Source organism: Trifolium pratense, linkage group LG4 (genome assembly GCF_020283565.1).
Source record: "Trifolium pratense cultivar HEN17-A07 linkage group LG4, ARS_RC_1.1, whole genome shotgun sequence".
NCBI classification, from domain to species: Eukaryota; Viridiplantae; Streptophyta; class Magnoliopsida; order Fabales; family Fabaceae; genus Trifolium; species Trifolium pratense.
Genome location: NC_060062.1, coordinates 19,287,708 through 19,314,705, shown reverse-complemented (window position 1 = coordinate 19,314,705; position 26,998 = coordinate 19,287,708). Strand labels below are relative to the sequence as shown.

The 26,998-nt window shown below is 35.0% G+C and overlaps 4 protein-coding genes across 6 annotated transcripts; all 4 read right to left on the bottom strand.

Moving 5' to 3' along the window:
* Nucleotides 1-1,648: 1,648 nt before the first annotated feature.
* Nucleotides 1,649-6,295, bottom strand: LOC123924259 (disease resistance protein RPV1-like). Of its 2 annotated transcripts, XM_045977098.1 has the most exons (6): nucleotides 6,133-6,295; nucleotides 5,479-5,913; nucleotides 4,148-5,261; nucleotides 3,780-3,998; nucleotides 2,895-3,677; nucleotides 1,649-2,672 (listed from the first exon to the last, which is right to left on the bottom strand). In XM_045977098.1, exons 2-6 carry the CDS (start codon nucleotides 5,550-5,552, stop codon nucleotides 2,100-2,102), a joined length of 2,763 nt encoding a protein of 920 aa, XP_045833054.1. In that variant the 5' UTR covers nucleotides 5,553-5,913; nucleotides 6,133-6,295; the 3' UTR covers nucleotides 1,649-2,099. The 2 variants fall into 2 exon arrangements, with proteins under 2 accessions (XP_045833054.1, XP_045833053.1); XM_045977097.1 differs by having other exon boundaries at nucleotides 1,650-2,672; nucleotides 5,479-6,284.
* A 146-nt stretch (nucleotides 6,296-6,441) lies between these two features.
* On the bottom strand, nucleotides 6,442-10,605 carry LOC123924266. 2 transcript variants are annotated; one of them, XM_045977107.1, is made up of 7 exons: nucleotides 10,370-10,605; nucleotides 10,200-10,269; nucleotides 9,521-9,680; nucleotides 8,858-8,939; nucleotides 8,172-8,388; nucleotides 7,869-7,933; nucleotides 6,442-6,867 (listed from the first exon to the last, which is right to left on the bottom strand). In XM_045977107.1, exons 1-7 carry the CDS (start codon nucleotides 10,448-10,450, stop codon nucleotides 6,613-6,615), a joined length of 930 nt encoding a protein of 309 aa, XP_045833063.1. In that variant the 5' UTR covers nucleotides 10,451-10,605; the 3' UTR covers nucleotides 6,442-6,612. The 2 variants fall into 2 exon arrangements, with proteins under 2 accessions (XP_045833063.1, XP_045833064.1); XM_045977108.1 differs by having other exon boundaries at nucleotides 9,521-9,677; nucleotides 10,370-10,411.
* A 2,908-nt stretch (nucleotides 10,606-13,513) lies between these two features.
* LOC123924267 lies at nucleotides 13,514-14,504 on the bottom strand. Its single transcript, XM_045977109.1, has 2 exons — nucleotides 14,195-14,504; nucleotides 13,514-14,077 (listed from the first exon to the last, which is right to left on the bottom strand). The coding sequence occupies exons 1-2, from the start codon at nucleotides 14,395-14,397 to the stop codon at nucleotides 13,795-13,797; spliced, it is 486 nt and encodes a 161-aa protein (XP_045833065.1). The 5' UTR covers nucleotides 14,398-14,504; the 3' UTR covers nucleotides 13,514-13,794.
* A 209-nt stretch (nucleotides 14,505-14,713) lies between these two features.
* Nucleotides 14,714-25,989, bottom strand: LOC123924258 (probable phosphoinositide phosphatase SAC9). The gene is made up of 13 exons (XM_045977096.1): nucleotides 25,743-25,989; nucleotides 25,041-25,636; nucleotides 23,373-23,505; nucleotides 21,710-22,929; nucleotides 21,230-21,337; nucleotides 20,964-21,134; nucleotides 20,328-20,570; nucleotides 18,729-19,154; nucleotides 17,462-18,244; nucleotides 16,912-17,109; nucleotides 16,361-16,825; nucleotides 16,033-16,260; nucleotides 14,714-15,389 (listed from the first exon to the last, which is right to left on the bottom strand). The coding sequence occupies exons 1-13, from the start codon at nucleotides 25,753-25,755 to the stop codon at nucleotides 15,108-15,110; spliced, it is 4,866 nt and encodes a 1,621-aa protein (XP_045833052.1). The 5' UTR covers nucleotides 25,756-25,989; the 3' UTR covers nucleotides 14,714-15,107.
* Nucleotides 25,990-26,998: the final 1,009 nt, after the last annotated feature.

The window sequence follows — 26,998 nt, the reverse complement described above, 5'->3', positions numbered from 1 at the left end:
TTAACATTGTTATGTATGACTCTTTGAACTCTTCTTAGAAGATTCATAACATCTGGTGTTGAGAAATCAAAAATGTCAAATGAAAATAGTATAAAAGCATGTTGATTGTCAGAACATATTTTCTTATGTTTGACCACTTTACTTGAGACAACTTTAAGGGTTGTATGTCAGTTGTCAACTCCATAAGTGGGAAAATTCCAATCAAGTTCACACATGCATACTTCCCTCCTACCCACTCGTACACCAGAACATCTAATGGCCTAAAAGTATATCCCCTAATGTGGGTCAGTCAAGAAATTCACAAACGTCTCTTTCTTCACATATATTCCTGCTCACCCAAAAACATAAAAAAGAAACAAAGTCATGTATGTATTTAAAGTCCGGAAGTTCTTTACAATGAACTACATACTCCCCAATGTGACATGTGGGTGCCAAATCCATCCATAAGGATAACTAGAAGAAAATTTTAAGCATGAGCTGCTTGGAAACATCTAAAATCTATTTTCTGTCTGGTGGTCAATTCAAAGACACATTCAATCGTATTTTATCATTTTAACACGTCATAATATCATTTTTTATATCGACTCACAAAAGAAAAAAAATTTGTTGATAATGTGATATATGATGAGAAAATATGGTTGCACGTTTGTATAAAATTTATAACTAGTAGAGTTTATGTATAAAAATATATTTACTCTATCTTTCATAAAAAATGTCTCATTTATATTATTTTTTTTGGGATTTTAAAATAGTTGTTATTTTTTTTTTTGATAAATTAAGAGCATTTAGATATCAAAGTAGAGATAGACAACACAACTTTGTTGTCACCCCTATCCTTCCGCGTTCTCCATCTATAGCTCATATTATTATTAAAAAAAGAAAAATAAAGAGATATATACAAAAACTGGGGGAACATAGACCTAACAAAAGTGTTTAGGACAGGAAATTATACAACCTTCTAGTTAATCCTAAAAGACAAAGTAAAAGTCCTAGAAAGTTGAGACGAATGAACTAGCCATCAACACGAAACTGTCTACGTACCTGCTACTGCCTGCAACAAGCAGCAAACGATGATGACTTTTTCAATCTAAACAGTCTAAAATCACTAATGTATTTTTTTTTTGAATCATAATGTAATATTTATTATGTTTTCTTACTAATATACCTTTATTTATTTATTGAATTTCACTTCAATTAACTACTCTACTAATTACAATTAATAAGAATATTTTAATAAATAACACCAATTTTATCATTAAAATCAATTAATTATTTTCTTAAGAATCATGCATAGATTCTTCAATCAATTGCAGATTTCATCAATGATTTGGGCATCAACGTTGCAGATCCGGAAGCATGAACATTTCGGTGACTTTAATTTTATCATATTATTTGTAGGCATTTTGCCGTTGTAGGCTATTAACTTGGATGTTGTGAGTTTGTTCCCAGATTTATCCTTTTTGTTTTTAGCGATGTTTAATTTGTATTTGCATCCGATGTACTCTATCGATTATTGGAATGAATGAATATTATTTTATCTTTTTTTGTCAAAAAAAAAAATCACGCACAACTTAAATAGAACATTTTTTATGAGGCGCATGAAGTATTGCAAATACGATAGATATGTTTTTTATGAGAGAGGAGAATAGGTTGGTTGTTGGGAGGTGATTTGATGAGAATGTTAGCAGAGTGGTGATTTTTTGTAAGGTTTATGGTATGACGTTCTTCGTTGGCTAGGAATTTCTTGTGTCTTGCCCAATAAAGCTAATGATCCTGCCATCCAATTTTGTGGCTCTGCTATGTTAGAAATGCTTTATTTTTTATTTGGGTGGTATGAATATAAATTTATAAATAGAGACAACTCTTGTATTACAAATTGATTTTGTAAGGTTGAGTTATACTCAACTCCAAATTTTAAGGTAGTATCAGAACCTCCTTTAAAATCCGTTGAACCACTTGATAGACAATCTTCACCTGCCAATTTTAACCGAACAAAACAAAATGTCCCTGTCTGCCGCTGCACAAGTTGAGATGTTTATATGATTTTCTATTTTCTTTTTTAGCTATGGATGGAATTGTGAATCACAATTTGTGATGGTTTATGTTGAGACTGAGAGCCTAAGATGTTCATATGATCTCCTCTTTCTATAAGGATTGGTGAATTCAACATCTTCCAAGTTGTTTTCTTCCTTGAACACATGGATTCCAAATTTTGCGCGGAGCGATTTCATCATCTCATCGGAATCATTTTCCGATTTCCAATAATAGCTCTCTAACTTCAGCTCCATATGGATCCATTCTTTTTTTAAAAATGCTTCGTTCAATTTAGATTCAAGTTTCTCGTAGATATCCGAGCAGTGAACTAGTCCATCCAAATCAAGATAAATTAGGTATATATGATTTGTTTCTAACAAGGAAACATAAATAAATTCCTCGAGAGAAAAGGTATATTTATCGCCATTGATGAACAAATTTACTCTTAATTGAAGTTTTTCTTCGTGGTTACACACCCATTTAGTAGAAAAGAAGAGAGCTATGGAAGGGATCTTGTTACGCAACCAGAAAGAGACTCTTGTTGGTCCTATGCTTTGGTGCTCAAACCACTCCGGAATCCTTTCACTTCCTGCAGCTGGAAAATAAAAATCGGCCTCTCTACTCTCATTTAGTAGTTCCTATATTAGAAATTAGCATATCATGAATTACACCAAAGAAATAATGAAATATGTGTTTGGTATATATATTCGAGATAATTACACTTGAATGAAAGACAAACGGAAAACAGGCTGCGTGGGTCGCTAGCCCTCTTTAGATAGCAGAACTAATCTTTTTTAAAACTACATCTAGAAATAATGAAATATTAAATTAAATATCTTTGCAAGAAGAAAGACCAATACCTGATTTACTAGCATGCTTCTACTTGAGAAATTCAATGATCTGCAGTTTGTCGCAGACAAAATAACAATATTTAGCCGAATCCCTCTTATTTTCTTAAGAGACAAGCAATTAAACAATTCTAGTCCCCGTAGATGGAGACGTTCGTTGAGGCATTCCGGAAGAATTTCGAAATTACTTCCAACTAGGTTTAATTCTTCCTCATTAGTAAACCATGTGACAGCTATTGGAAGACATTCATCTGAGAGGTTGCTTTCATAGAGATAAACCCATTTCACATCCGAACACACCTTGGAAATCGGTCTTGACATAAAGTTATGATAAATTTTTTGAACCCAAATACTTGAAAATTTTGGCATCTTGAAAATGAAACTTGGTAACCTCAACATTCCACATCCCCCTATAGATATAGATATCGAAATAAGTTCAGTGAAATTTTGAAATGAAACTGGAAAGTCTTCAATGGAAGTTTCCCGAATATCTATATCTTTTATATTTTCAATCTTGCTTAATATTTCTGGAAAACTTTGGAGACTGTTACAATGGGAAAGTATCAGTTTCTTAAGAGAAACCAAATTCAAGGGTGGAAAACTCTTGAGCTTAATGCAACCGCTGACATTTAAGAATTCAAGTTTATTCAGAAATCCAATCGAATTGTGAATTGTAACTAAATTCTCACAATTTTCAAATGAAAAATTCTCTAAATTTGGTAGACAAGACACATCTGATATTTCTCTTAAATATTCACAATTGTCAAATTTCAAAACTTTTATATTCTCGAACTTCTGCATATACAAAAAGAAATAATAAATAAATAAAAATTAATCAAATAATCTCAAAGTGAATTTATTAATAGACATGATTGAAAATGAATTTATTTTACTTACCTTGTTGAAAAAGCTATATGGTATACACTGTGAATGATATTTTTGCCATTTTAATACTCTCAAGTTACATGGAAAGCGTATGGAGCCTTCGGAAAAATTATCACTTTTAATGATAAGTGTCACGAGACTTTTCATCTTCTCGAAAGCCTTTCCGTCCCAATCCATTGTTGCTTCAGTTGAGCCGCAATTCAGAGATATGATTTCAATATCACTATTTTCCTTTAAGCAAAAATACCAATGTATAAAGGTAAAATATACACATAAGTTAAAGTAAAAGTAAAAACAGTATCAGCAAATATAAGTCCTACAGAGCAAAACCAAGGTTAAGAATAAAAAATAATCAATTCATAGATATTAGCCTCACTAACCGTATTCTTTTCTAAAACTTGAATTATGTCTTCTCGGAGCCACAACCTACTGCGTTTTTCAGGCGCTTTGGGTGATTCTTGTCGGACAATTTCTTTACCCATGTCCTTTATCAAGTCATGCACTGTCACACTGCAAAAACAACTCTGCTCAAAATAGCCAATCTTAATGAGAGATTTTTCAGACAACACTTGAATTCTATGTGTCATGGAGCCTCCGTAATGAGCACGAAGTATCTCTTCAACCTCTGTCATTCTACATCCATTGAAGCAACAAGCAATATCCAGAAAGACACTTTGCTCCTCTTCCTCCAAAGCGTCAAAGCTTACTTTAAGTATCTTTTGGATCTCTTTATTGGGAATCTTTTCATAGCCATCTAATGTATACTTCCATTCTTCTATGCTCTTTCGAAACAAATTGGAACCTACTATTTCTATAGCTAATGGAAGGCCAGAAGCATAGGTAACTGCACGGTTTAAAATTGCTTCATAATTTGAAGGAACTTTGTTATTTTTAAAAGCCATCCACCTCAACAATTCAAGAGCTTCTGTCCCATACAACCCTTCTACTGCATACATGTCTTTTATCTCGTGACTGTTTAGTAAGTGTTTGTCTCGAGTGGTAATGATGACTGTACTGCCAGCACCGAACCAATCAAATCCTCCAGCCAAAACCTGCAATTGCTTCAGTTTGTCAACGTCATCGAGAATCAAGAGAATCTTCTTTCTATGTAGTCTTTCCCTTATGATTGGAATTCCCTCACTAACATCTCCTAACTTAATGTCCAATCCAACTGTTTTTAAAAGGAGCTCCTCCTGGAGATGTTTCAAGTTATTTTGAGTTGAATTCTCTCTCACGTTATGAATAAAACATATATCTTCAAATTGATCGCCGACAAAATTGTAAATTGCTCTTGCAAGTGTTGATTTACCCAAGCCTCCTGCTCCATAAATTCCTACCATGTGGACCTCATCATTAGAGCCCTTATCAAGAAGTGATTTCACTTGTTGTACTCGAGAATGTAATCCAACAGGGTAATCGGCAACATGTAAAGAAACACGATTGATCTTGTTGGAGATGTATTTCACTATCTCTTCGATAAATTTGTATTCATATCTATTCATACCAAATAAGATAAGTTTATAAATACATCAATATCACAACCTCATCCCATGTATTGAATAAAATTTTAATTTTTTTGGCAAATAAATAACTGATCCTTGTTTAAGAAAATAAATAAAGAATAACTTTCCGATTTAAGCTCTAAGATGAAATGATTTAAGATTAAAGAAAGAAAATATAAGAAAGCAAAATAGAAAGTGAAGAGAGATACCCAGAACTAAAATGGTAGCCAGACAAATTAGCAGCTTGGTTAAGAGCCATCTTCCATTGATGCAATCGCTCCATGTTTTCTTTGTTATTTTGGAACCTCTCTTCGTGCTTAGTGAGCTGTTCACCATAACTTCCATTATGATGCCGTACGTGAGTAGGATCCACTCCATAGAAAACAGGCAAAACGAAGCGACCCTTTGTCTTGTAGCAGTGAATGATGTGGACAAGTTCGTCCAAACAAAATGAAGAAGAGGCATAGTTGATAGAAAACACAGGAATAAAAATCCTAGATTCCTCAATGGCCTTGACGAGTGATGGTGTGATTTCATCTCCTCTTTGAAGTTCATTGTCATCAATGAAGGTGTGGATTCCCTTGTCAATAAGAGCCTTGTAGAGATTGCCGGTAAAACCATCGCGAGTGTCTTTGCCCCTAAAACTGAGAAAGACTTGGTAAGTGAAACCATAGGAAAATGACGAGGAAGAGGAAGGTGATTGCATGGCCATAAGAAATGGGAAGTGGAAATAAGAAGAGTTTGAGAATGAAGAATATGGATGAGTGAGTTACTTTCTTCTATTGTGAGTCTTATAATATAAAGAAGGGAAACTACTAAAAATGAGAAGAACTCTTACTTTTAGAAATGTGAAACTTCCTTACCATTTCCTACCTGTAGTCTCTTACATCAGTAGTGTACTACATCTTTTTCCACCACCCTCCTTCAGCATAACTTCTTGCTAATTTCTTGAAAGAGGATGTATGTGGTTTTGGTTTAAAACATTTGAATGGCGATGTTGGTCTGCGTTGACTTTACTTCTACAAATAATTTGATTAATATATGTGGGTGAGTGGGTCGCACTCTTATGCAGCACTCTCCACCACACAATAACTTTCACTTTTAATTCAACACTACACACGCGCGCGCAGACACTACTTTTATATTGTTTTTTCCTATATTCTGGGTTCTGATTTCAACACATTCGGTTTATATTTTATAATGAAGTTCAAAATCATAAAGTTTCCAAATATCTTTACATAGGCATAGTTTCCTGTTTGTATAAATGGCCAATAAATCATACAAATACTTCAAAAACAATAACAACTACAATTGTAGTGGTTTGGTTTCCTTGCCATATTGTTCTACCATGTGAATGCGGGCAACACATAGGATGGATAAGCATTATATTTCGTCGCAAGTGATTGCACGGATGATGAATCCGCTACTTCTCCAAAACTATGGAGTCCAAGTTCAGTTGCATGAATCCCTCCAGTGATAAAAATTGATTGGATTCCAGCAGCATTAGCACCCTTAATATCATGATGGAGAGAATCACCCACAGCAATACAGTCCGAAACATCTGTACCAGCCATGGCCATGGCTGAATTGTATATTATCTGATAAATTTCAATAGTTACTGTGTCAAGAACATGTGAATAAGGATGGAAAAAAATGCAATAGATGTTATATAGAGAACCACAAAGATTTTTATCATGTTATCATATACAAATAAATATGTTGCTACTTCCTAACCGTATACTTTGAGAATATATTTCACTGAGCTCGAATCTTTCAAGTCATGGACAAAGAATTATGTAGAATTTTGTCTTATATTGGGAAGACCTACAAGCATCACAGTGGGACTAATCCTTGAGCCAGAGTCACAACTCTAGAATTCGAATAGGTGATATTGCACACAAAGTCACAACGCAATCCACTTCTACCGTGATCAAACACTATTGGACGTAACTATGTAGAATTTGGCAATATGAAGAAAACAGTTTATATATTTATTTTTTTGAAGACTCGGTATTCAGCCCAAAGAAAGACCGACTAATTCGAGGGACACCAATCCCACCGACCGTCCACTTGCGGGGGCGTCCATTTAAAGCCAAAGTTTCGCTCTGTATGGACTGACCCAATATAGGAAGTGGCACCGGGAGGATTCAAACCTGAGACCTTAAGAGGAGCACACTCCAAGGTCCCAAGCCTTCATCACCATGCCAACCCATGTGGCTTAACAGTATATATATTTAGTGAGAATTACTGGTTACAACTAAGATCAACTTAATGATTTTTTTTGAAGAAGCTAATCAACTTAATGATTTAAAAGTGAACTTACCTTGATATGTTCATATAGCAAAGTGCAAACGCATTGTTCGCATTTGTAATTGCTGCAAGCAGTTAACTTGGAAATCCTTGAAGGAATGAACATACAGTTTAATCATAAAGGATGGAGTACAGTATTACACACAAGAGAAAAAATATGCATTCCTATTTGTATCATTCTGTGTGTGTAATCTAAGCAGGCTAGGTACTAAAAGGACGGAGTACAGTATTACACACAGGAGAAAACAATAATCAAAGTGGATTTATATCACACAAATGGTTTCATCACCTCACCAGGTTTGCCCATCCATTTTACTTCACCCCCAAGCTTTTCATATTTAGCTGCTAGAGTACCTAGTAAGTTTAAAGTACACACAATTTGGTATAAGCTGAAACTGGATAGACTAAAAAGAAAGAACCCAAGCAACAAACAAGTACAATTCTTAAACATGTAACATGATATTGATAGCATTGTCATGTACTGAAAACTTATACGGTAACTTTGGATGAAAAAACAGCTTTTAACTACTATTTAGGTACTATGATTTTAGATTTGCTTCGCAGGAGAAAGGAGAAGATGAAGAAAATTCACCTGGCATCACACGCAAGTCTCTTGCTTCAACGGTTACATAATCTGGATTGGCTACCACCATAGGAATCTTTTTTGCGGCGCAAAGCTCCAATATTTTTTCAAGGTCTTCAAGATTCATTGAACGTGCATTCCCACTGGCTTCCCCCAAGGCTTCAGTCCCATGAGCCAAAATAAACTCAGCTTCTTCAACATTCTCCACAACTTTCAAGTCCAAGCCCTACAAGAAGTTATTTGTATGCTGTAAGATTTCAAAGTTGTTGATGCATACTATACTATCTTTGGTAACCAACTTTGGATTATGTAACACAATAACTTTTTACTCAATATACCTTCCCTATATTTTTTATATTTGAACATAATTTGACTTGACTTGGATACAAAATGAAATGTACCACCACCACCACCACAGTAATCTACTGTTTGGTGGACAAATAAAATTCTTCAATTTCTTGAATACCTTAAATCAGTTAGAACTTAGTGAGACTGTGAGAGGGAATCCCTTGTAAGCAGAACAATTGGTTCCACTATAAACCTGATTGCTACTTAATTTGCCAAGAAAACCATTGCTCAAAGAATCATTCCATTTTTTTATATTGCACAAGAAAATAATATTTACTATTTAGTCTTTAGGAAGAAGCAACTGAGTATGGTGAATTCAAGTTAAAATGCATTGCTGCTCCACACACCTCAAGAGATATTGCTCCCCTGCCACTCCAAGTGAAATGAATACAAGACCTTCCCAATGATGCAAACCAAGGATCATCTCTCCTGTTTAAAAACAGATATTATCAACATAGTGAAAATATATCTATCTGTATCTATCTTAAGAAAATTCTTCTGCTAATGGCACACAGCATAATTTTACATTTATCTAATTCTTGTCATTTTCCCTGCATCCGTACAATTTGTTGCACAGGATCTTAACTAGTAAATACACAAGGAAGGACCGGTGAACAAACACTCAGCAAGAGACATATGATAGAATTATACGTGTAAGCATCTCAGGAGTAGCAGCATAGCAGCTATATTTGAATAAACAGCTTAATTAAGTGTTTATCATATAAGTCTTTATGTGCTATAAGTTATTTTTATAACAAAAAAGATAAAGTAAAGCCAATCTTTTTTACATAAACTATAAGTTATTTTGGTAAGCTATCATATGGGCATGTAATAAGTTGTTTCTAGAAGTTCTCCCAAACAGTTTCACAAATGTTTATGTTGGTAAGACAAGTTCAAAATTCAAATATGTCAATCCAATCAGACCCTATATGCAACATAATAATGTGCGGTAAGATGGAAATCAAACACAGCTAAGAAACACAAATAATGATGGTATAATATAATATAACCTTTGTAAGTATTGATGAGTGAGTTCTCCACTAGTAATAGCTCCAAGAAAAAGAGAAGCATCAAAGCCAAGACTTTTGACTTTTTCAATAGTCACTGATGAGCGTCTTGAGGAGTTACTTATGATCACCATCTTCCCACCCGTCTTTGCTATATTTTCTACTAACAAAATTAAAAAAATAAAAAATTGATCATGTTTCATGTATTTTTTTTTTTCCTTTTATATATAAACTCATGTTTCATGTATGTGCTTGGCCAATAAAAACCAACCATAAAGATAAGACATAACATAGGATTGTGTCCGTAACAAGTACTATCTCTGGTCCTTTCTATAAGAAACAGTTGACTTTTTAGGTTCATTGACTAATTAATGTCAATGAAGGAAACAAACATTTTTACTTATAACAAACATTTTTTTTTGGCTTTCACCAAGGGTCACTTCTGACATGAAGTGGTTCCGGCCCCCTCCAGATCACAGCTGCGGGGGAACAAACGTTACAAACCATGGTCCTTCCTACCACTGAACCAACTAAACGATTTGTCTGAACCAACTAACAATGGATGATTCCCAAACAAGTCTTGGCCAGACTTTAGCATGACCATTATAGTTACGGCCGCCGTTCCCCGGGGAACCAGAGGGGGTAATACAAAAAAAAAATGAAAATGAAAAGAGATACGTACATGTTGAAATGGCACCGGGATAAGGTTGTTTTCCATCATGGAGAACTCCGAATTGATCCAACAACCAAACCTGCAATTGCAAAGAGGAACGAAGTATGTATGTTATTGTATGTAAAGAACTGAATAGTAGAAAAATAGTGAAATGAATTTGATTGAGAATAGAGAAATGCCTTGAAACGACGCGTTTCTGCGAGTTGTCGGAGACCATTGAAGCTCTGGAACTGAACTGGCTGTACAGAATTGGGAATCATTCTCTGCTACGCAGTTTTGCTTCTATCCAATCTAAAGGGACGAATCTCTGTTGTTCCTATAGAATGGGATGAATCTTTCTCCAATGTGGTCTTAAGAGTGTTATTGGTAGTAGTGGGGAGAAAATAAGAGGAGAGAAATTAGTGAGATGAAGAATAAAAAAATTGAACTGCTGTTTGGTATAAAAGTAAAGAGAAAGAAAGAAAGAAAAAAGAGAGAGAGATGTTTTATTTTTTGAAGTCCTAAATGACCTTAAAAATTGAGAAAAGTAATCAATACTCCCTCCCTCCCTTTCAAAATTGAACGTTTCACAAACTTTAAGAAAACTGTATAAATAAAAAAGAGAGGGTTATACATTTACTAAACTACTTTTATTATTAGCGATTCACTTTTCATTGCTTCATAGGCGTGTAAGAGTCAACAAGTTTTTATTGATGATGGAAACGTGTGTACAATGTTGTTTTTAAGAGATTGCATGTAAGTGTTGGTTTTAAGAGATTGCATGAAGCTAGATGTGTTTGTGTGTTTTTAAGGAAAAGACTATTTGTCATTTGTTTGACTTTTCAATGAAAAAAAAAGCTCTTAATCATGATTGCAAAGCATTGAGATCGCTGAAATTAGCCGGCTTTAAAAAAAATTCTAAAGGGTAAAATTGAAAAAAATGACTTTAAATAGGTCGTTTATTTGGGACGGAGGAAGTAATAGACGGTAAACTAATATTTACATATACCGAGTGATTTGAAATCATAAAAAAAAATTCAATCTCATTGATCTGCATCATTACATACATCACAAAAATGTTAGTACCAAAAACATATCAAACTTTCAGTTTGGAATGTGTTTATGTTCCTTTCTAACTTAGCCTATAACTACTTAAGGTCTGTTTGATTCAAAGTAGATGGAGGGGAGGAGAGGGGAATGGAGGAATTTTAATGAGGGGAGGGAAAGGGAGGGGAGGGGTTTTAATTATTTATGTGTTTGGTTCAAAATAAAGGAGGGGAGGGGAGGGAAGAGATTTGGACTACATATTTGTTTGGTTCAGAGGGGGAGGGGAGGGATTTTAAAATTATTTTACTTTTTTATCCTTTGTAATCTTAACATAGTCTCATAATTTTAAAACTATAGTTCATATAGTAAAAAAAAACTATACTTCATAAATAACTTTGTTAAGAAAAATAAAAAATAAATTTAGAAAATTACATAAAAAAAATAACAAACAACATGCTTGTAATACGTAACAAGAATATATTTGAAAACAAAAGAAAAGATGTTTATGTAACATATAAAAAAAAACTTACGTAAAAAATAAATGGATATAAGAAATTAGCACAAAAGTTTTTATGCAAGGTAAAAAAAAAATACTGAGTAAATTTTTTACGCAGGAAAAAAATAATTCTGAGTATATGTAACAAAAAGATTTGAAAAAAAAAGTTAGAACATACAAAATAGGATAGTTTTGGTATTTTAAAATAATTATGAGGACAATTATGTTAATATAATTAAAATCATGAGGACACTGAAGTTTTGGTATTTTAAAATAATTATGAGGACAATTATGAAGAATTAAAAGTTATCAAATAAATTCTAATAATTGAATCTATTTGATGTGAACTTTTTTATATTAATATAATCTATAATTTTCCTTTCATATTATATATTTATGTCATATAAAAAATGGGCACCAAAATTATAACTTGCACATGACACTCAAATTCTCGGGGACGGCTTTGATTGTTATGATGCTCATCAATGTAGTTGTCACAATTATTCAGTACGATGACAACTTCGCAAATATGGGAGGGTTGCTCGTTGGAGTACTATTTGGATTTGTCATTTTTACTCAGCCCCCAGTGAACAGATTGTGTTGCACTGCTTTGTTGATCGTAACTTTTGTTGGGTTTTATCTTTCTCATTATTGTTGGAATAATAGGATCAAATTTAAAGGTGTTTGGGGGGCTGTGGACCGGGCTAAGGGATAAATTAGTTAGGCTCAATAAGTCCAAAAGTAACAAAGCCCAATCAAAGTAATCTATGAAGACCCAGTAGGCGAGATGGCGAAACAACATGACGTGGCGAGATGAAGCAATGTGGCACCAACTGGTTTTGAACATTGAATCACACCCAAAATATCTTCTTTTCCTAAATGGTCAACTGCTTAACTTCACGTGGAAGAAATCATCACCCCCATAACCTCCATAGCATGGGGACGAAGGAAAAGATAACCATCCCTATTCTTGCGCTGGTTCGCCGGAGAAGACGGTGGTGGCCGAAGTTCTAGGGGATCAAACTTGGAGAAGAAGGGATTTGCAGCCTATAAATAGCTTCACATGTTCATTGTAAAGGAAAACAACACATATTTTTATCAGTCTATATTTGATAACTTATGTAATATTATTCTCATATATTTAATAATATAACATCCTTTGAGTGTTCACCAGAACAACTACAATATCTAATCATTCCAAATATAATTGTCTAGAATTAAGCTATTTAGAGCATCTACAATGAGGAGAACTTAGATGGTTGCTTAAGTTGTTTTTTGTGGGTCCAAATTGCCACATTGCATCTAAGCAATTCATAAGCAATTTTAACCAATTTTACTCCAATGCCAATTACAATAAGAGCAACTCCAACGCTAGTTGCTTGTTGCCTAGGTGGAGGTTTAAGTTCTCTCTCTCAAAATTTTCAACATTGGAGTGCAGTGACGTGGCGTTCTCATTGCTTATTTTTGTGTGTCAGTTGCATTCCGAAGCAATGCAAGAACAATGTTGCTTAGTATTAAAATATTAATAAAATTTACTAAAATCTCAACCAAAATTCATAGACGAGGAGGGAAAAAAACAGATCAAAACAATAACGATGAAAAATTAGATGAAGAATCAATTCATCTATCTTTGAAATTTCACTTATATGTTAATTTATCCAAACATAAATCAATTCTACCAAACTCAATTCTATCAGAATCAATTCTAGTCACGGCTCAACCAAACACACACTAAGCGTGGGTTTAGAGAAAAAATGGTCACTTAATGTCAAAATAATCTATTATCTATTAAAATGGTTACTTATCTCTCAAATTGTTTTGTCACATATGCCATTAATTTGTCACTTCATATCTTAACATGCAAAAATTCGACTAAGACAATTTTGGTGAACATACAATCTACGAAGCATGAGTACTCCTGAAATGATGAAGTACATGTACTGCTGACCACAAATGCCCTATCACTCCAAAGAAAAATGTAAGCAAAAACAGCCATATTCGGTGGAACAAAATAGTGATACAACAACATTGTTATCAACCATTTGATTTGCAGGTAACATTGGAAGGGTTAAGAATTGAAAACTATTCAGGTGCACGAATTGGTGCAACTACAGGAGGAGGAGGTGGCTCTTTATTAATGTTATTGTTAATGACCTTCCCTTTCTCTCTTAGCCTGGCAACTTCTTCTTTAAGGGCTTCTTTTCTCTTCTTGCTAGCCAATACTTTCGCCTGAACACCACTCACATTGGGATCTTTTTTCTCCTTTGGTGGTGGAGGTGGAGGCCTTCTAGCAGCTGCTCTTGCGCTTTGCCCATCGCTCCAAGTCAATCCCAACACTACTGCACTACTTAATCCCATTAATGCCCTGCGTGCAAGATTAATTACAACGCCAAATAATGAATCATCATTCATGTTAAGATAATACTTTTAGAGTTGTAAAATATTGTAACTAATGCAGCTGTTTAGAGTAGAGAGGAAATACCTCCTATGCAGAGTGTGATCATCACGAGTAGGAAGAACTTGACCATGATTAGAGACCTGAGGTTGATATTGGTTGCCAATGCAGCACACTCTTATAGTGCTAAAGCACCCATTTTTCCAAGAATATAGGGAGGGGCTCTTCCAGGGTCTCGTGGAGAGAGCTGTTGCGGCAGTGGTAGGAGTCGGTGTGAGCAAATGAACCATGATTTGACTAGTTTCAGCCTTCAGAATAGACAAATGAACTACTATGTTTATTGATTAAAACTGAATAAAATCTGATGAGTTTTGGTGATTATTTTGTGACTCGAGCATGTGGTTGATATTGATTGGGTATGAAATGTGGATTTGATTGTGGAAAGTTAATTGGCTCGTTCCAGATAAGGATCCATCACTTTGTCTAATGTGGACCCTCTCTTAGCCTTCACTTTGTATATATGGCTCACGATTTTGTTTATTGAAACACACCGTTTGTTTTCATTTGCCAGATGTACAAGAGCTCATACAAATCAATACCATAATATTATCCAGCAAGAACTCAAAATTAATTAATTAACATATACATAAAATGTATAATCATTCCAACCAGTGACTATATTTTGGGTACATGTACTATATTGGGAAATAAAATAAAAAAGGGGAAACAAATACATTGAAGAATGGGTGGAGGAAAAAAAAATGAAATTCACCTCCGTGGTAGACTAAAACTTATAAAATTGAACCTTCAACCTCAAACGAAACTCTCAACTTCCAAGCTAAATCAAAAGTGGCTAGAAATAACATTGCTAATGTTCCTAACAGCATAATCCTATAATATTATTACATCAATGAATGAATTTTACATACCATGATACAACAAAAATTTGAAAAAGCTTTACATAATCAATTAATGCCAATAAGCTGGGACTGACACAAGATTAAACTGCTGTAAGACTAGCCCATTTACCAAGGTCGTATGGATCGGCATAGTAGTACAGCTTTATTCTATTGGACAAAGATAGCCCTACCGCCAATGGAGAAATTCTAGTACCAGAATCATCTTGTTCTGATGGGTCATCAGTAAATGCGGCAACATCTCCAAGTAGTTTGAATGAAATTCTGCGACTTTGTATCTGTCTGGGAAAATCAAAGTACATTGGCGTTCCAGCCCTGGCCTCTGGTAATCGGTACTCGCCAATAATTACCATGGTATGGTTTTCCTGAAATCAGTCCAAACGTCAGATTATTGATATCCACTGGTTCAGAATGTAGAGATTAAAAGAAACAAGGAAATTTTATTTAATGTTGTTCCTCCTACCCTGGACCAACAGAACCCAAAGTAAAGAAGAGCAGGAACGGCTTATAAGTCAAGTCTCCAGGAATTTGAGAGCCTGATCTCACCCCCCGCAACTCACTAACCAACAAACCAAACTCACATACATTATCTTCATTTAGATACTTCCTACTTGTGCTACTACAGTTAACTAACCCAACCTAAGAACTTATCCAACAACATTAACTAAAAAATGCTAATTAGAAGAGCCTGGCCACTCTGGTCTATTTGATTTCAGAAAATGTTTTCTGTTTTCGCTGATTATTACAAAACCGTCACCTTGTTTTCACTGTTTTCAAAGATTTGTACAGAAAACAGTATAAAATGGAAACAAAGATCTGTGTCCAATGTTTTCTTTACAAATCTTTGAAAACAGAGTGAAAAAGAGCAAGCTGATTATGGCTAACAAAGAAAATAGGTACGAAAAAGAGCTCTTCCAAAACTTAGCAACAGATGGAGGAGAACCTCCATGGATATAACCATGTCAGAGAAATGTGACAGAAGTAATACGATAATGTTTCAGTAAATACCTGGAGAACAGAAACTTGTAAGTATAATACAGCTGGATTGATGTATCTGTCATCAAAAATTGAAGAAAAATGTGGGTTGTGTACATCTGACAAAGGTGAATGGGTAACCCGAGGCTTGATTGCACTAAAGACATCTAGACGAAACCCAGCGAGCAGAGGAGAAGCAGGAGACAGATACTGCTCCAGGACCAGATCATTGTCCATCAATCTTTCAGCCTCAATTGGAACCTAAAAAGTTCAGAAGTTGATATATGTTTTTGAGATGGATATAACTTTAAAAACAAAATGGTTACCGAAAAACGATTAAGCAAAATAGCATGGAGTTTACCTTGAATCTATTTAGCTGTGGAGTTCTTTCCATAAACCCTGTCAAGTTTAACTTGTCAGGGCTTTGATATGAATTAAGATTAACATCCGTTTCCTTTCTAATGGGGTTCCCAAACACCAAAATCCTCTTGGCATGAAGACAGGATTCGCTTTCAGCAGATCCTCCAAAAGAAGCCCGTCGAGTTTCCTGTGCAAAAGGGTTCTCGTCAAGAGATAGCAGATTGAAGTCACTTCCAATATTTATGGAACTTGAACCAGGTCGCTGGAGGCGCAAACTAATCCAAATTATGCGGCACCGAATAGAACTTTTGAAGAGAAACTTCACATGTCTAGGCACTTTATGTTCTGTTCCTGGCTTTTCTGGCCCACATAAATCTGAGGAACCTTTAATCATAGATTGTAGATCCCATTTTCCCATTAACGATCTTTCTTCCTTGTGTATTTTATTACTTGCCCAAATTTGCACCTGTTCCAACACAATGCTAGAACTTATTTCCAAATTTTATGAACAATAAAAAAGGGGCATAAGGCAAATGACAAATGGTCACTTACAGTTGGAGCATCAGCCATCGAGTAGCCACATGGGCTGACTATCAATGTAACCCCACTAACATCAGAAATGTTACCTAGGACAATTCCAAATTCAACAGAGGTCACACTAGATGGAGCTTTCCAATATGATAACCGTGAACCATAATTAAATGGAGTAAGCAATGACAAAAATGGAGCTGAATTTGCTGCTGTTTCAACCTGCAATTACATGGTTAGTGGTTATTTATATTTACATATATATAAGGTGCAAAAATGGGACTAGACCTCCTAGAAGTCATAGACCCATACCCAATGTGGCAAATACAAATGTAGAACACTGTAGACCCATACCTCAAAGTTCTACAGTGTCCTACATTTGTCATTAGGGTTTATCTCTTTTTTTTCTAATAAAATACCAGGTTTCTATCACCATCCAATCAAAATAGTTAGTATTATCGGCATCTAAACCCATCCGTGCCTGATTTTATTTATGTCATATTTCCTGGATTAAACAAATTGATGGATATCCTAAAATCAGAATACATATTGAGTTAAATAATAATATATATACCGGGTGTAAAAAGCTGGCAAAAGGAAACTCGGCCAGGGATTCACATCCATTCAGTAACAGCTGCAAAGCTTTACCAGCTGACTGTCTATCAGGGACCTGATTTTTTTCCAGAAAACAATCCCATGACGACCCAATGATTTGCTTCAAAGCATTGTAGGCAGCCTTTTCCACACGGTCTTTTCTTCTTAAGCTAATCAGAACCCTCACATAGTCCAAAATCAGAGTGTCGAGCACAATATCCTGGCAGCATCGTTTACAAATTATGCCATCCCGAGCTAATAAGCGGTTTATAGGCAAGTCAACTGGGCCACTTTGGCTTGATGCACCAAGCAGAAGTGCCCCTCTCCCAGCACAGCAAACTCTACAAACCTTCCTTTCACATTGAGAACACAGGAATACTGGCTCTGAAGCCTCACCAGATGACACTATGTTAGATGAATGAACTGATTTTTTAATTTCAGCGCGCACCTCACACTTACCACCTGAACAGGTTTCCCCAATTCTGATAATATTCCAGAAATCTATTGGATTATCATCAACAGTCCCAAGACCAATTGCAGCAATAAGCTTATCTTCAAGAGAGGCTTCTCCAAGCAGGGCAAGATTGCTTGCAACCTTAGATAATCTTCCCATGTAAGCTTCATCAAGCAGTGCATTAGGATTTATTGTTGCAGGATCCATTCCAACAGATAGTAGGACTTTATCTCTTTCAGCAGCAGAAAGATTCAACTTTAGGCGTTCTATTTCAAGTTTCATGGCTTCAGTGAAGTCAAGCTTTCTTTGCTATAAAAATAGGAAATATATATCGTGAATTAGATTTAAACTAAGATACTAAAACAAAATTACAAAATCTATTTTAAGAGCCTAAAAATAACTTAATATTCAGGTTAAACAAATTTTGGCTGGGGGGGTTGTAACCCCTAAGTAGTCACACAACACAAGCCAACCTGAGGGAACATCCGAACGGTAACTAAGAAATCATGTTAAATAATAGAGTAACCACTTGTTAACCAGTTCATCCATATCCAAGATCTAGAAGACAGCAACATATACATTTGAATAATATTTGTCATGAGCTATATTTGGTAAAACCATCAACATTCAACAACAACAATAATAATTGAATATTGCATAAATATTCATCAAGAGGAAAAAACCTTTCCAGGGAATGAATAAAATTAATAAAAAAATTTAGGAGGTGATCATATTGGATGGGAAAAACAATTTTATAATGGCTCAGAGCTACATCAACAAAATAATAACATACCAGATTCGGCCCTGCAAGAGATTTCAGGCATTTTAAATATTGTTCGGTGATAGTATCTGAATGTTTTGTATCTTCTGATGAAATTTTACCATCAATTTGGCCATTATATTCAACATTCTGGTCCAAGAAATCAAGAGAGTCACTTTCCTTGTGGGCAAAATTTTCAGTAACTGGCTGCGCAAGTGGGTGTGGAAGTGGGTCATTCCCAGACAGGAGGTCAATAAAAAAGTCCGGAGAAGTTCCTTTTTGATTAGGTGGTGACACATTTTCAGTGGATGAAGAATTAAATGGATTCATATCTGAACCAGATAAAAAGGGATTATTAGGCTCCTCTTGGAACTTCTTGACATGATCGGTTAATTTTGCACCCGGGCCTTCATTGGTAAATGCATCCCTCCAAGGAACAGAAACTCCAAGGATTTCAATCTATAGCCAAACCGCAACATCATGTAAGCATAAATAAAAGATTTATACTAAAACAAAAGTTACATCCCTATCTAGAAAATATAATTAGAGAAGAAAAAATTAATGAAACAATTGAAATAATCAGCACATGGATGAAGAGAGTAAGTATGCAAGTAATAAAGCATTCCACCATTAGCCTTGTGGTAAGCAGTGAGGAGGGATACTGAAAGTAGCCTACATTTGGTTCCAAAATTTACATTTTAAAAATTGATTTTCCGACCTAAACATTTTAGAAATATTCATGGTTCATTAAATGGAAAACTGCTCTGTATAAGGCCGGAAAAAAAAAATGCTAGTATAAATCATTACAAAAAGGAATAATTTTTCATTTTTATTATCAACATATAACCAAATTTAACGACCCCAAACAACAATCCACTTGGCTAGAAAACATTATTATTAAATTTGAAAGCACAAGATATTTTACCACACGTTGTAGGGGGCAGGCAGGGAGAAAGAGGCAACAATTTTAATTTCATCATGGATTTCCACAACATACGTTATAATCTAGAAACCTCCAAATGGATCTCACTTTGAGGTGGTCCATGCCATATATACCAATGTCATCATGGGTAAAAGAAGAACATTTTTTGTTTGGATGTATGAAAATATTCTATAATATCTTGATAATGTAATATCTTCATATCACACACAAGAGAATTTATATTACTTACTATTGTCATGATTTGTTCTTGATTTAGAGTTGAGTCTATGTATCCCTAGGGATTAGTATTGACTATTGAGTCTTTTGTATCACGCTACTATTCAGTCATTATTAATAATATTCAGAGCTCTTATTATTTTCTCTCCTCCTTTTATCTAAAATTTCAATACTTCAACAACTATCAAAGACCTTATAAGCACTACTTAGATCATATCTCTAGTTGAGGTAGGACTCTCAACATTTTTGTAAGTAAAAAGGTTATCCAAAGAAATGAAATTCAAACACTGATTACCGGTGTGTTTATTCAGCTAATTATGTGCCATTTGTGCACCATGTTGCCTTTTCTATTTGCAAATTAAAAAATCACATTAAATTCATGCGGTCCACAAGGAAAATCTAAGATGCCACAGAACACTGGAGTTAGTAAAGCCATGACTTGTCATCAATATGATATGTTCTAAAATATCTACCTCACCCAGCGTTAATGGTTTTCTTCCAGATACCGTAGGATATAATGTTAGTGCCACAACACGCGAAAGGAAATCCCACTCTCCCTCAAGCTCCTCAAAATCATACAGTAATGACAAGGGTGGTGTATCTTGGGCATGGAGACGAGAGTTTGCTCCAGTTATAGCCATATCTTCTGCACTGATTGCCCCAGGTAAGGGTATTAATAGGTTAGTCCCACTTGCACACTGTGGTATAGAAGCACCCTGCCAACAAATGTCAGACATATTCAGAAAATAAGCTCCATAACAGAAAGTTGTAAACAGCCTGTCACTACGGCCATGCAAATAATGGCTTATTAAATTTTTAAATTTGGATTTCACATAAATAGATATCACTCTAAGGAAATCATATACAGTTTAAACTTTAAAGTAACACTAGACATTCAAAATAATAATTGAAAATCAAAATTGATTTTTTACTGTTCCTTTAGAAATTTGTGTTTTGCTCACAACTGACAGTCTGACACAACATAAATGTGCACAAACTCTTTTCCTGTTCAGTTAGCATGATTAACTGACCAGCTCTTTCAATACTATTACAAAAAGCATCAAAGAATATTGCGAGGCATTAGACAGCAGAGAAGGCCAAATACAAACCTCCAAAACCAGTTTAAGCCCGTCTAAATGGCGTCCTGTCCGTACATCAACTGTTGATGGATAAGTTGAATCATCTGCACCATGGGATATTGTGAGAAGAAGCTGACAAACATGGCAAGGCTCACCAAGATATATAAAGATTTCAACTACATCGGCAGGCTGTGGAGAAATCTGTGTAAGGGAAAGGTATACAATTTTGTAAGATTAGATACGCCAAACTTAAAAAAATTAGAATAACTCAATCATGAGAGAACAATTGAACATACCCAGACTACATTTTTTCCCTTGAAACTCAGAAGACTAGCTTCACTACCAGAAATAGGAAATAAGTTAGCAACTGGCTTGAGAAAGAAACCAGATGGCCGAGATGGTACCTACGATAATCAGATAGCTCGGTTATTGACAACTGTTCCAATTGAAAACCACAGGTTTTAAATGTTCCAACTAAAAAAAATTAAAAATTCTAATGTACTAAATGGTTTTACAAATCAACAATTAGGGGTGAAATCCTGAAGAAGCATAGATGAAGAACAAAAATGAGAGAGAGAGAGAGAGAGAGAGAGAGAGACACACACACACACACAGAGAGAGAGAGAGAGACGTGACATAAATTAAGGAGTTGTCAGAAGAGAAAGAACACACGATTGAGTAACTAACATGAAAATTATCAAACTGCAATTGCTAGGCACTTGATGTATGAAAAAGAAACAGAAAGCCATCACTTTGACAGTTGACAACTCACATACATGTAGAGGTTGAAGAGAAATTGATGGAAGATGCTTGAAAAGCCTCATTCCGAGAAACATTTCTAACTGCTTTTGACGAGAGCTATCCACAATTGCATTCTTATATCGTCTTTGCAGAGTGATTTTCATATTCTGTGCAGCAGAAAACTGTTTAAACTTTCCTGAATCTTCGTTGAATATGTTAAGTATTTGGCTGTGCATTGCTTTAGACCCGGTGTAAAGAGTTGCATGAATATCACCAGCAAGTAGAAAAAGGTCAGCTAGTTGAGATACAGGAGACAGAATTGTTGATCTCTTAAACTCCTCAAATGCCATATCAAATCTCTTCCATGGTTTATCAGGACATGGATGCATCCATGTGGTTGTTCTGGTATTATGGTCAATAAAATATGTTTTTCCGGTCACCGCATCAGATCGCTTCTCCCATCCAGGTGGCAGTGGAGCAACATATCCACCATAGTTATTATTCATTGAATGATAACCAAGTGCCATATCACTATCAAGTGATATTCCCAGCCGTCTACATTGCTCTGTGAAGACTTGGAGGCAACCGAAAAAACTAGCAGCATTGGTCCTGTCCAGAGAATCGGCACAATTAAAACGAACGGTCCCATTTTGATGTGTTCTTAAGCAGAATGCACCTTCAAAATCATCATTGCAGATGACTTCACCTCTGCAATCATTTATCCGTTGTCGCGAAGGCAAGTAATCTCCTTCAGATATGCCTATGGATATAGTGGGTGCTTTTAGAAGTTTCCACAACCCTTCAATTGTTTGTTGTTCACCTTTTAATTTTACACTGGCATGCCAGTCATAATTTATCAAATGGACCCGAGTATAGGGGAGCTTCCCAGTTGATCTAATAAAGTTTAAAGACTCTTCAAAATGTTGAACCAAAATACACTCCGACTTTCCTTCTCCATTTCGAAGCAAGTTAATGCATACAATAGGAACCAAAGCTTTTCGATTTGAATTATCACCAGCACGTATATTTAGATTCCGAGCATCGTATCTCTTACTCAGTCTTTCATAATATTGCACACTTCCTTTATAAGGATCACAATCTGAAACATAAATTTCAGCTTCTGCAGCAGTGATTTTCAGTTCTGCACCCCACCAGATAGGAATTGTTCCTCTTCGCCACACGTATGTGTTAAAAGGTACACTTTGACCAGCTCTTTTAGGGACCCAAACGAGTTGCTCGCATTCCACTTCGTTTCCTGTCAAAGGGAACACATTTATTAAAAGTATCAAAGAAAGACAGAATATAGTAACAATGAATTAGAGTGAAGCAGGTGGTAGTGTGAAGTGATTAGAGTGATCCAGGAAGCAAATAAGAATTAGAGTGGACTAAGTGATTGATAGGCTTATCCCAATTCGGGTAAATGAAGAAAGATGTTAATGCATGTCAGTAGGCAGCAAAAGAAAACTCTTGTATAAATCCAAAGAAGCAAAAAGGAGTAGAGCAACTGAAACCATAATGAACATCTGAACACTTGTTAAAGTTCCAAGTGTTGGCAAATCATAATCAAACAAGACTAAGTCAAGGTAAATGATCTCCTTAGTGTTACCCTGACTACATTTACTAATTTTATAGGTTAATTACTCAATTAACGATAAGATGAAGAGATTAAGCTCAAGAGTTGATAATAGGTTTCTTTACCTGTACTGAAACATGAATTTAGCCCCCTCGCCAAGTATCGAGTGCCAGGGTGTAACCTGCTCCTACGAGCTGTAAGAGCAACAACACCTTCTAGCTGACCTGAACTTCCAAAACTTCGACATTCTGCAAACCCCTACACATCAAGACCAAGTGAGACAACAGAATACACACGTAAATTTCACATCTTAATTGCTATATATGAATAATCTTTTGTACAACATTGCTATAAAAAATTTATCAAAAAATACCTAGTAGGAGGTTATTCGTACATCAAAAATGTCAGACAGAAGGATAGCAGAGCAAAGCAACAAAATTACAAACCAACACAAAACTAACAAACACCATATCCTAAACCTTCCAATTTCCATAAGGCACGTGAATTCTTTTGTCCATTTTCAGAGCTATGATACTATTATCATCATATACAGATTTAGCAACAGCAACAAGAATGTAAATGAGAAAAAGGTCCTCTTTGGATAAACAGCTTAATTAAGCACTTATCATATAATTTCTTGTGTATAAGCTATTTCTATAACAACATATAAAAAAAATTCAAATTGTTTCCATATAAGCTATAAGGCGTTTACATATGGGCCTGTTTGAATTGGCTTAATTGAGCTTATTTACTAGCACAAGTTTTGTGAGACTGTTTGGAAAAATTTAGAAAAACAGCTTATGACATTTTTAATATGCTTTTTTCAACTAATTTTCATAAGTTCTCTGCGATAGCTTGTGAAAACAGCTTATAACATATACAAAAACAATTTAATTTAATTTTATAAACTGCAAATAAGTTGTTTATCCAAACAGGGCCATAAACCATCACGTAGAGCTTACGGAAGTAAGTTGTCAACTTTGCATAAAGCTATTTTCATAAGCTCTCTCGTACAGTCTCACGGGCAGGCATGGCAATGGGGCGGGGCGGGGACGGGTTTTGCCCTCCCCAAACCCATAAAGTTCGGGTTTCCCCAAACCCATCCCAAATTCGATCGGGGATAAAAATGATAACCCCAAACCCATACCCAACGGGGATCGGGTCTCCCCATCGGGTTTCGGGTATCTCCATTACGCCTCATTCCACATTAATTTAGATTATATTTTAGTATTTTTTTATTAAAAAAAAAGTTAAATGTCCAAAATTATATTCTCTCAACAATATTTTTTTAAACAAAGAAAAAAAAAATAGAGAAAATGGTTTGTTTAATACTCAAATTAAAATAAAAAATAAATATATGAACGTAATTTAAGAGATTGGTTAAGCGTTTCTAATTTAAAAGAGGTGAAATCTAATTTTTAGTATAAGCGGGGCGGGTTCGGGGACGGGTTTGGGGTGGATATCAATGTACCCATTACCCGCCCCAAACCCATCTTTTGAAATCGGGGAAAACCCAAACCCAAACCCAAACCCAGCCAACTCGGATTTTCCCGTCAAAGCGGGTATGGTTTGGGTGGGTACCCGTGGGTATGGGTTTTATTGCCCTGCCTACTCACGGGCCCTAAATAAATAATTCCCTGCCCTAATTATGTTACTTGTGTTTGGATGAGCTTATTAGCAAGTTGACAACTCCAGTACAATGAACTTAAGAAACTCCGCAAGCAAGTACACTTATCTATGCATTATATGTATATGCATGTAAATTGAAATGTAAAAAGAAGAAATCACAAAACCTGCAAGAGAGTAACACAATGTGAAGGCAACCCAACATTAACAAAGGGTTTCGAAAACCAAGCATTCCAAACAAACTCCGGATCAGGCTGATTAACCGGCATTCGACTAGGATAAGGGCGAGTAATATCCCTAGTCTCACAAAAATAATGCTTCCCATCAATATCAAGCTCTGTCAATTCCAAAATATTCTTCACCTCACCTTTCCCCTGCGACTGCGCATTTTGCAACGAAATCTTAATCCACTGACTCTCACCCACCGTATACACACAACCACCACCAGGCAAATTCGGAATACTAGCAATTAACCTCGTAGCAATAAGAAGAAAAGCGAAATTTCCCAAAGCAGCGTAACCTAATATAGCTCTACCAAGAATTCTACTCTTACAACCGCTTCGCGATCCATTCGTAACAAATTCGTGAGCTTCTTTTTGAGAATTGAATAGATCATATCCTCGTTTCGATTCGTGGCGAAGAATACCGGTTGTTGGATCTACATATATAACTTGTGTATCTGTTCGTGTGCAGAGACTCACGATGATGTATACTTCGTCGGAATCAAGTGTTACGACTACAACTGATGTATCCCTTAAACCACCTGAAAAAGCGATTAATAAGCAAAAAGTGATTATTAATAAGCACGGTTAAATTAATTTGGTTTGAAATTGAAACGTGAATTAAGAGATAAGTGATTTAGTTATCACCTTGTGATTCCATAGGTTAACGATGATGAAATCAGTGGTAAGATGGATTTTCCGATTCTGATTTTGATCCGTCGGCGATCTGAGAGGTGTTCTGGTTGTTTAACTGGTGAGCGGGATCGAGTTCGTTGCAAATGTTAGCTTTTGGATGGGACAACGGAAATAACTAGTTACTCGTTTTAACCAGACTCATTTATTTCTCCAGACAATTTTTGGAAGGAAAATTAATTTTTGTGATTTTCATGATTATCGTATATTTTTTCCTTTTATTATTTTCCTTCTTTTTTTAAGAAATTATTTTCCTTTTTTTATTTTTACAAAATGATCATTTATTTTGTTTTTTATTTTTTGAAAGAATCTTAGTTATTACTACGAGCAAACCATGAAATTCCTTACCAAAAAAAAACCCATGAAATTAAATATTTTTATATTTTGACTTGCTAACCATGAAATTAATATAGCTTAACCATAAAACTACAAAGAGCAATTACAATTTACATCCAAATTTACTAGACATGTTTTAAATAACTTATAATAAAGGGAAATACAAATGTCTGTCGTGTAAAATTATCTCAGTTGGTAGGGATATCGCACTATATATGCAGGAGTCCGAGTTCAAACTCGGACACTCCACTTATTCACCTTTAAGATAGATTTTCTCGCCAATAAATTACTTGACAAAAAAAAAAATACAAATGTCACACGTTACTTCTAAGTTTAATTTTAGTAGGAACAATTTAAAGTGTAACACTAAAAGAAATGGTATTTGACTATGATGCAATCTTTTATATTATAAGTTTGTATACACAAGCAAATTCTAAACCCTAATTTATTTTCTCTGTTTTCCCTCCATTTTATCTTGCAATTTTTATTAAAAAATAATACAATTTTGTCTTGACTATGATTCGAACCCGCAACCCTTCAATGCAAAGCAATATTTCCAACCATTATGGCAAGTATATCAATTGTGATTAAAATTATGTGCAATAATTGCTAAGCATCATCAATTTTAAAAGTATATCATATCAAAATTATTGTTGACTATATTATTCATCATGAAATATTTTTATGTCTTTCCTGATCAATGATTTTTTTTTCTACCGGATCATAAATTTAGAGAATAATTATCATGTGAGATTTGGAAAGTTATTATCAAACTCAATTCTGCTAAATTAATTTTTTTTTTGCAATACAACCAAACACAACCATAGTCATGTCACTAATCACATTCATTATTTTGATTTTAACATTGCAGATTT

Excerpts from the sequence above, each read along its gene's own strand:
- LOC123924259 (XM_045977097.1), bottom strand. The coding sequence starts at position 5,981 with ATGGCCATGCAATCACCTTCCTCTTCCTCGTCATTTTCCTATGGTTTC. Across the intron at positions 5,262-5,478 it reads GGCTACCATTTTAGTTCTGG|ATATGAATACAAATTTATCG; the intron begins GTATCTCTCTTC and ends TGGTATGAATAG. Across the intron at positions 3,999-4,147 it reads AAGTTTTAGAAAAGAATACG|GAAAATAGTGATATTGAAAT; the intron begins GTTAGTGAGGCT and ends TTTTGCTTAAAG.
- LOC123924266 (XM_045977107.1), bottom strand. The coding sequence starts at position 10,450 with ATGATTCCCAATTCTGTACAGCCAGTTCAGTTCCAGAGCTTCAATGGT. Across the intron at positions 10,270-10,369 it reads CAGAAACGCGTCGTTTCAAG|GTTTGGTTGTTGGATCAATT; the intron begins GCATTTCTCTAT and ends TTGCAATTGCAG. Across the intron at positions 8,940-9,520 it reads ACTCATCAATACTTACAAAG|GAGAGATGATCCTTGGTTTG; the intron begins GTTATATTATAT and ends GTTTTTAAACAG.
- LOC123924267 (XM_045977109.1), bottom strand. The coding sequence starts at position 14,397 with ATGGTTCATTTGCTCACACCGACTCCTACCACTGCCGCAACAGCTCTC. Across the intron at positions 14,078-14,194 it reads GATCACACTCTGCATAGGAG|GGCATTAATGGGATTAAGTA; the intron begins GTATTTCCTCTC and ends TCTTGCACGCAG.
- LOC123924258 (XM_045977096.1), bottom strand. Across the intron at positions 21,338-21,709 it reads TTTCTCTTCAACCTCTACAT|GTACCATCTCGGCCATCTGG; the intron begins GTATGTGAGTTG and ends TGATTATCGTAG. Across the intron at positions 19,155-20,327 it reads AACCATTAACGCTGGGTGAG|ATTGAAATCCTTGGAGTTTC; the intron begins GTAGATATTTTA and ends GTTTGGCTATAG.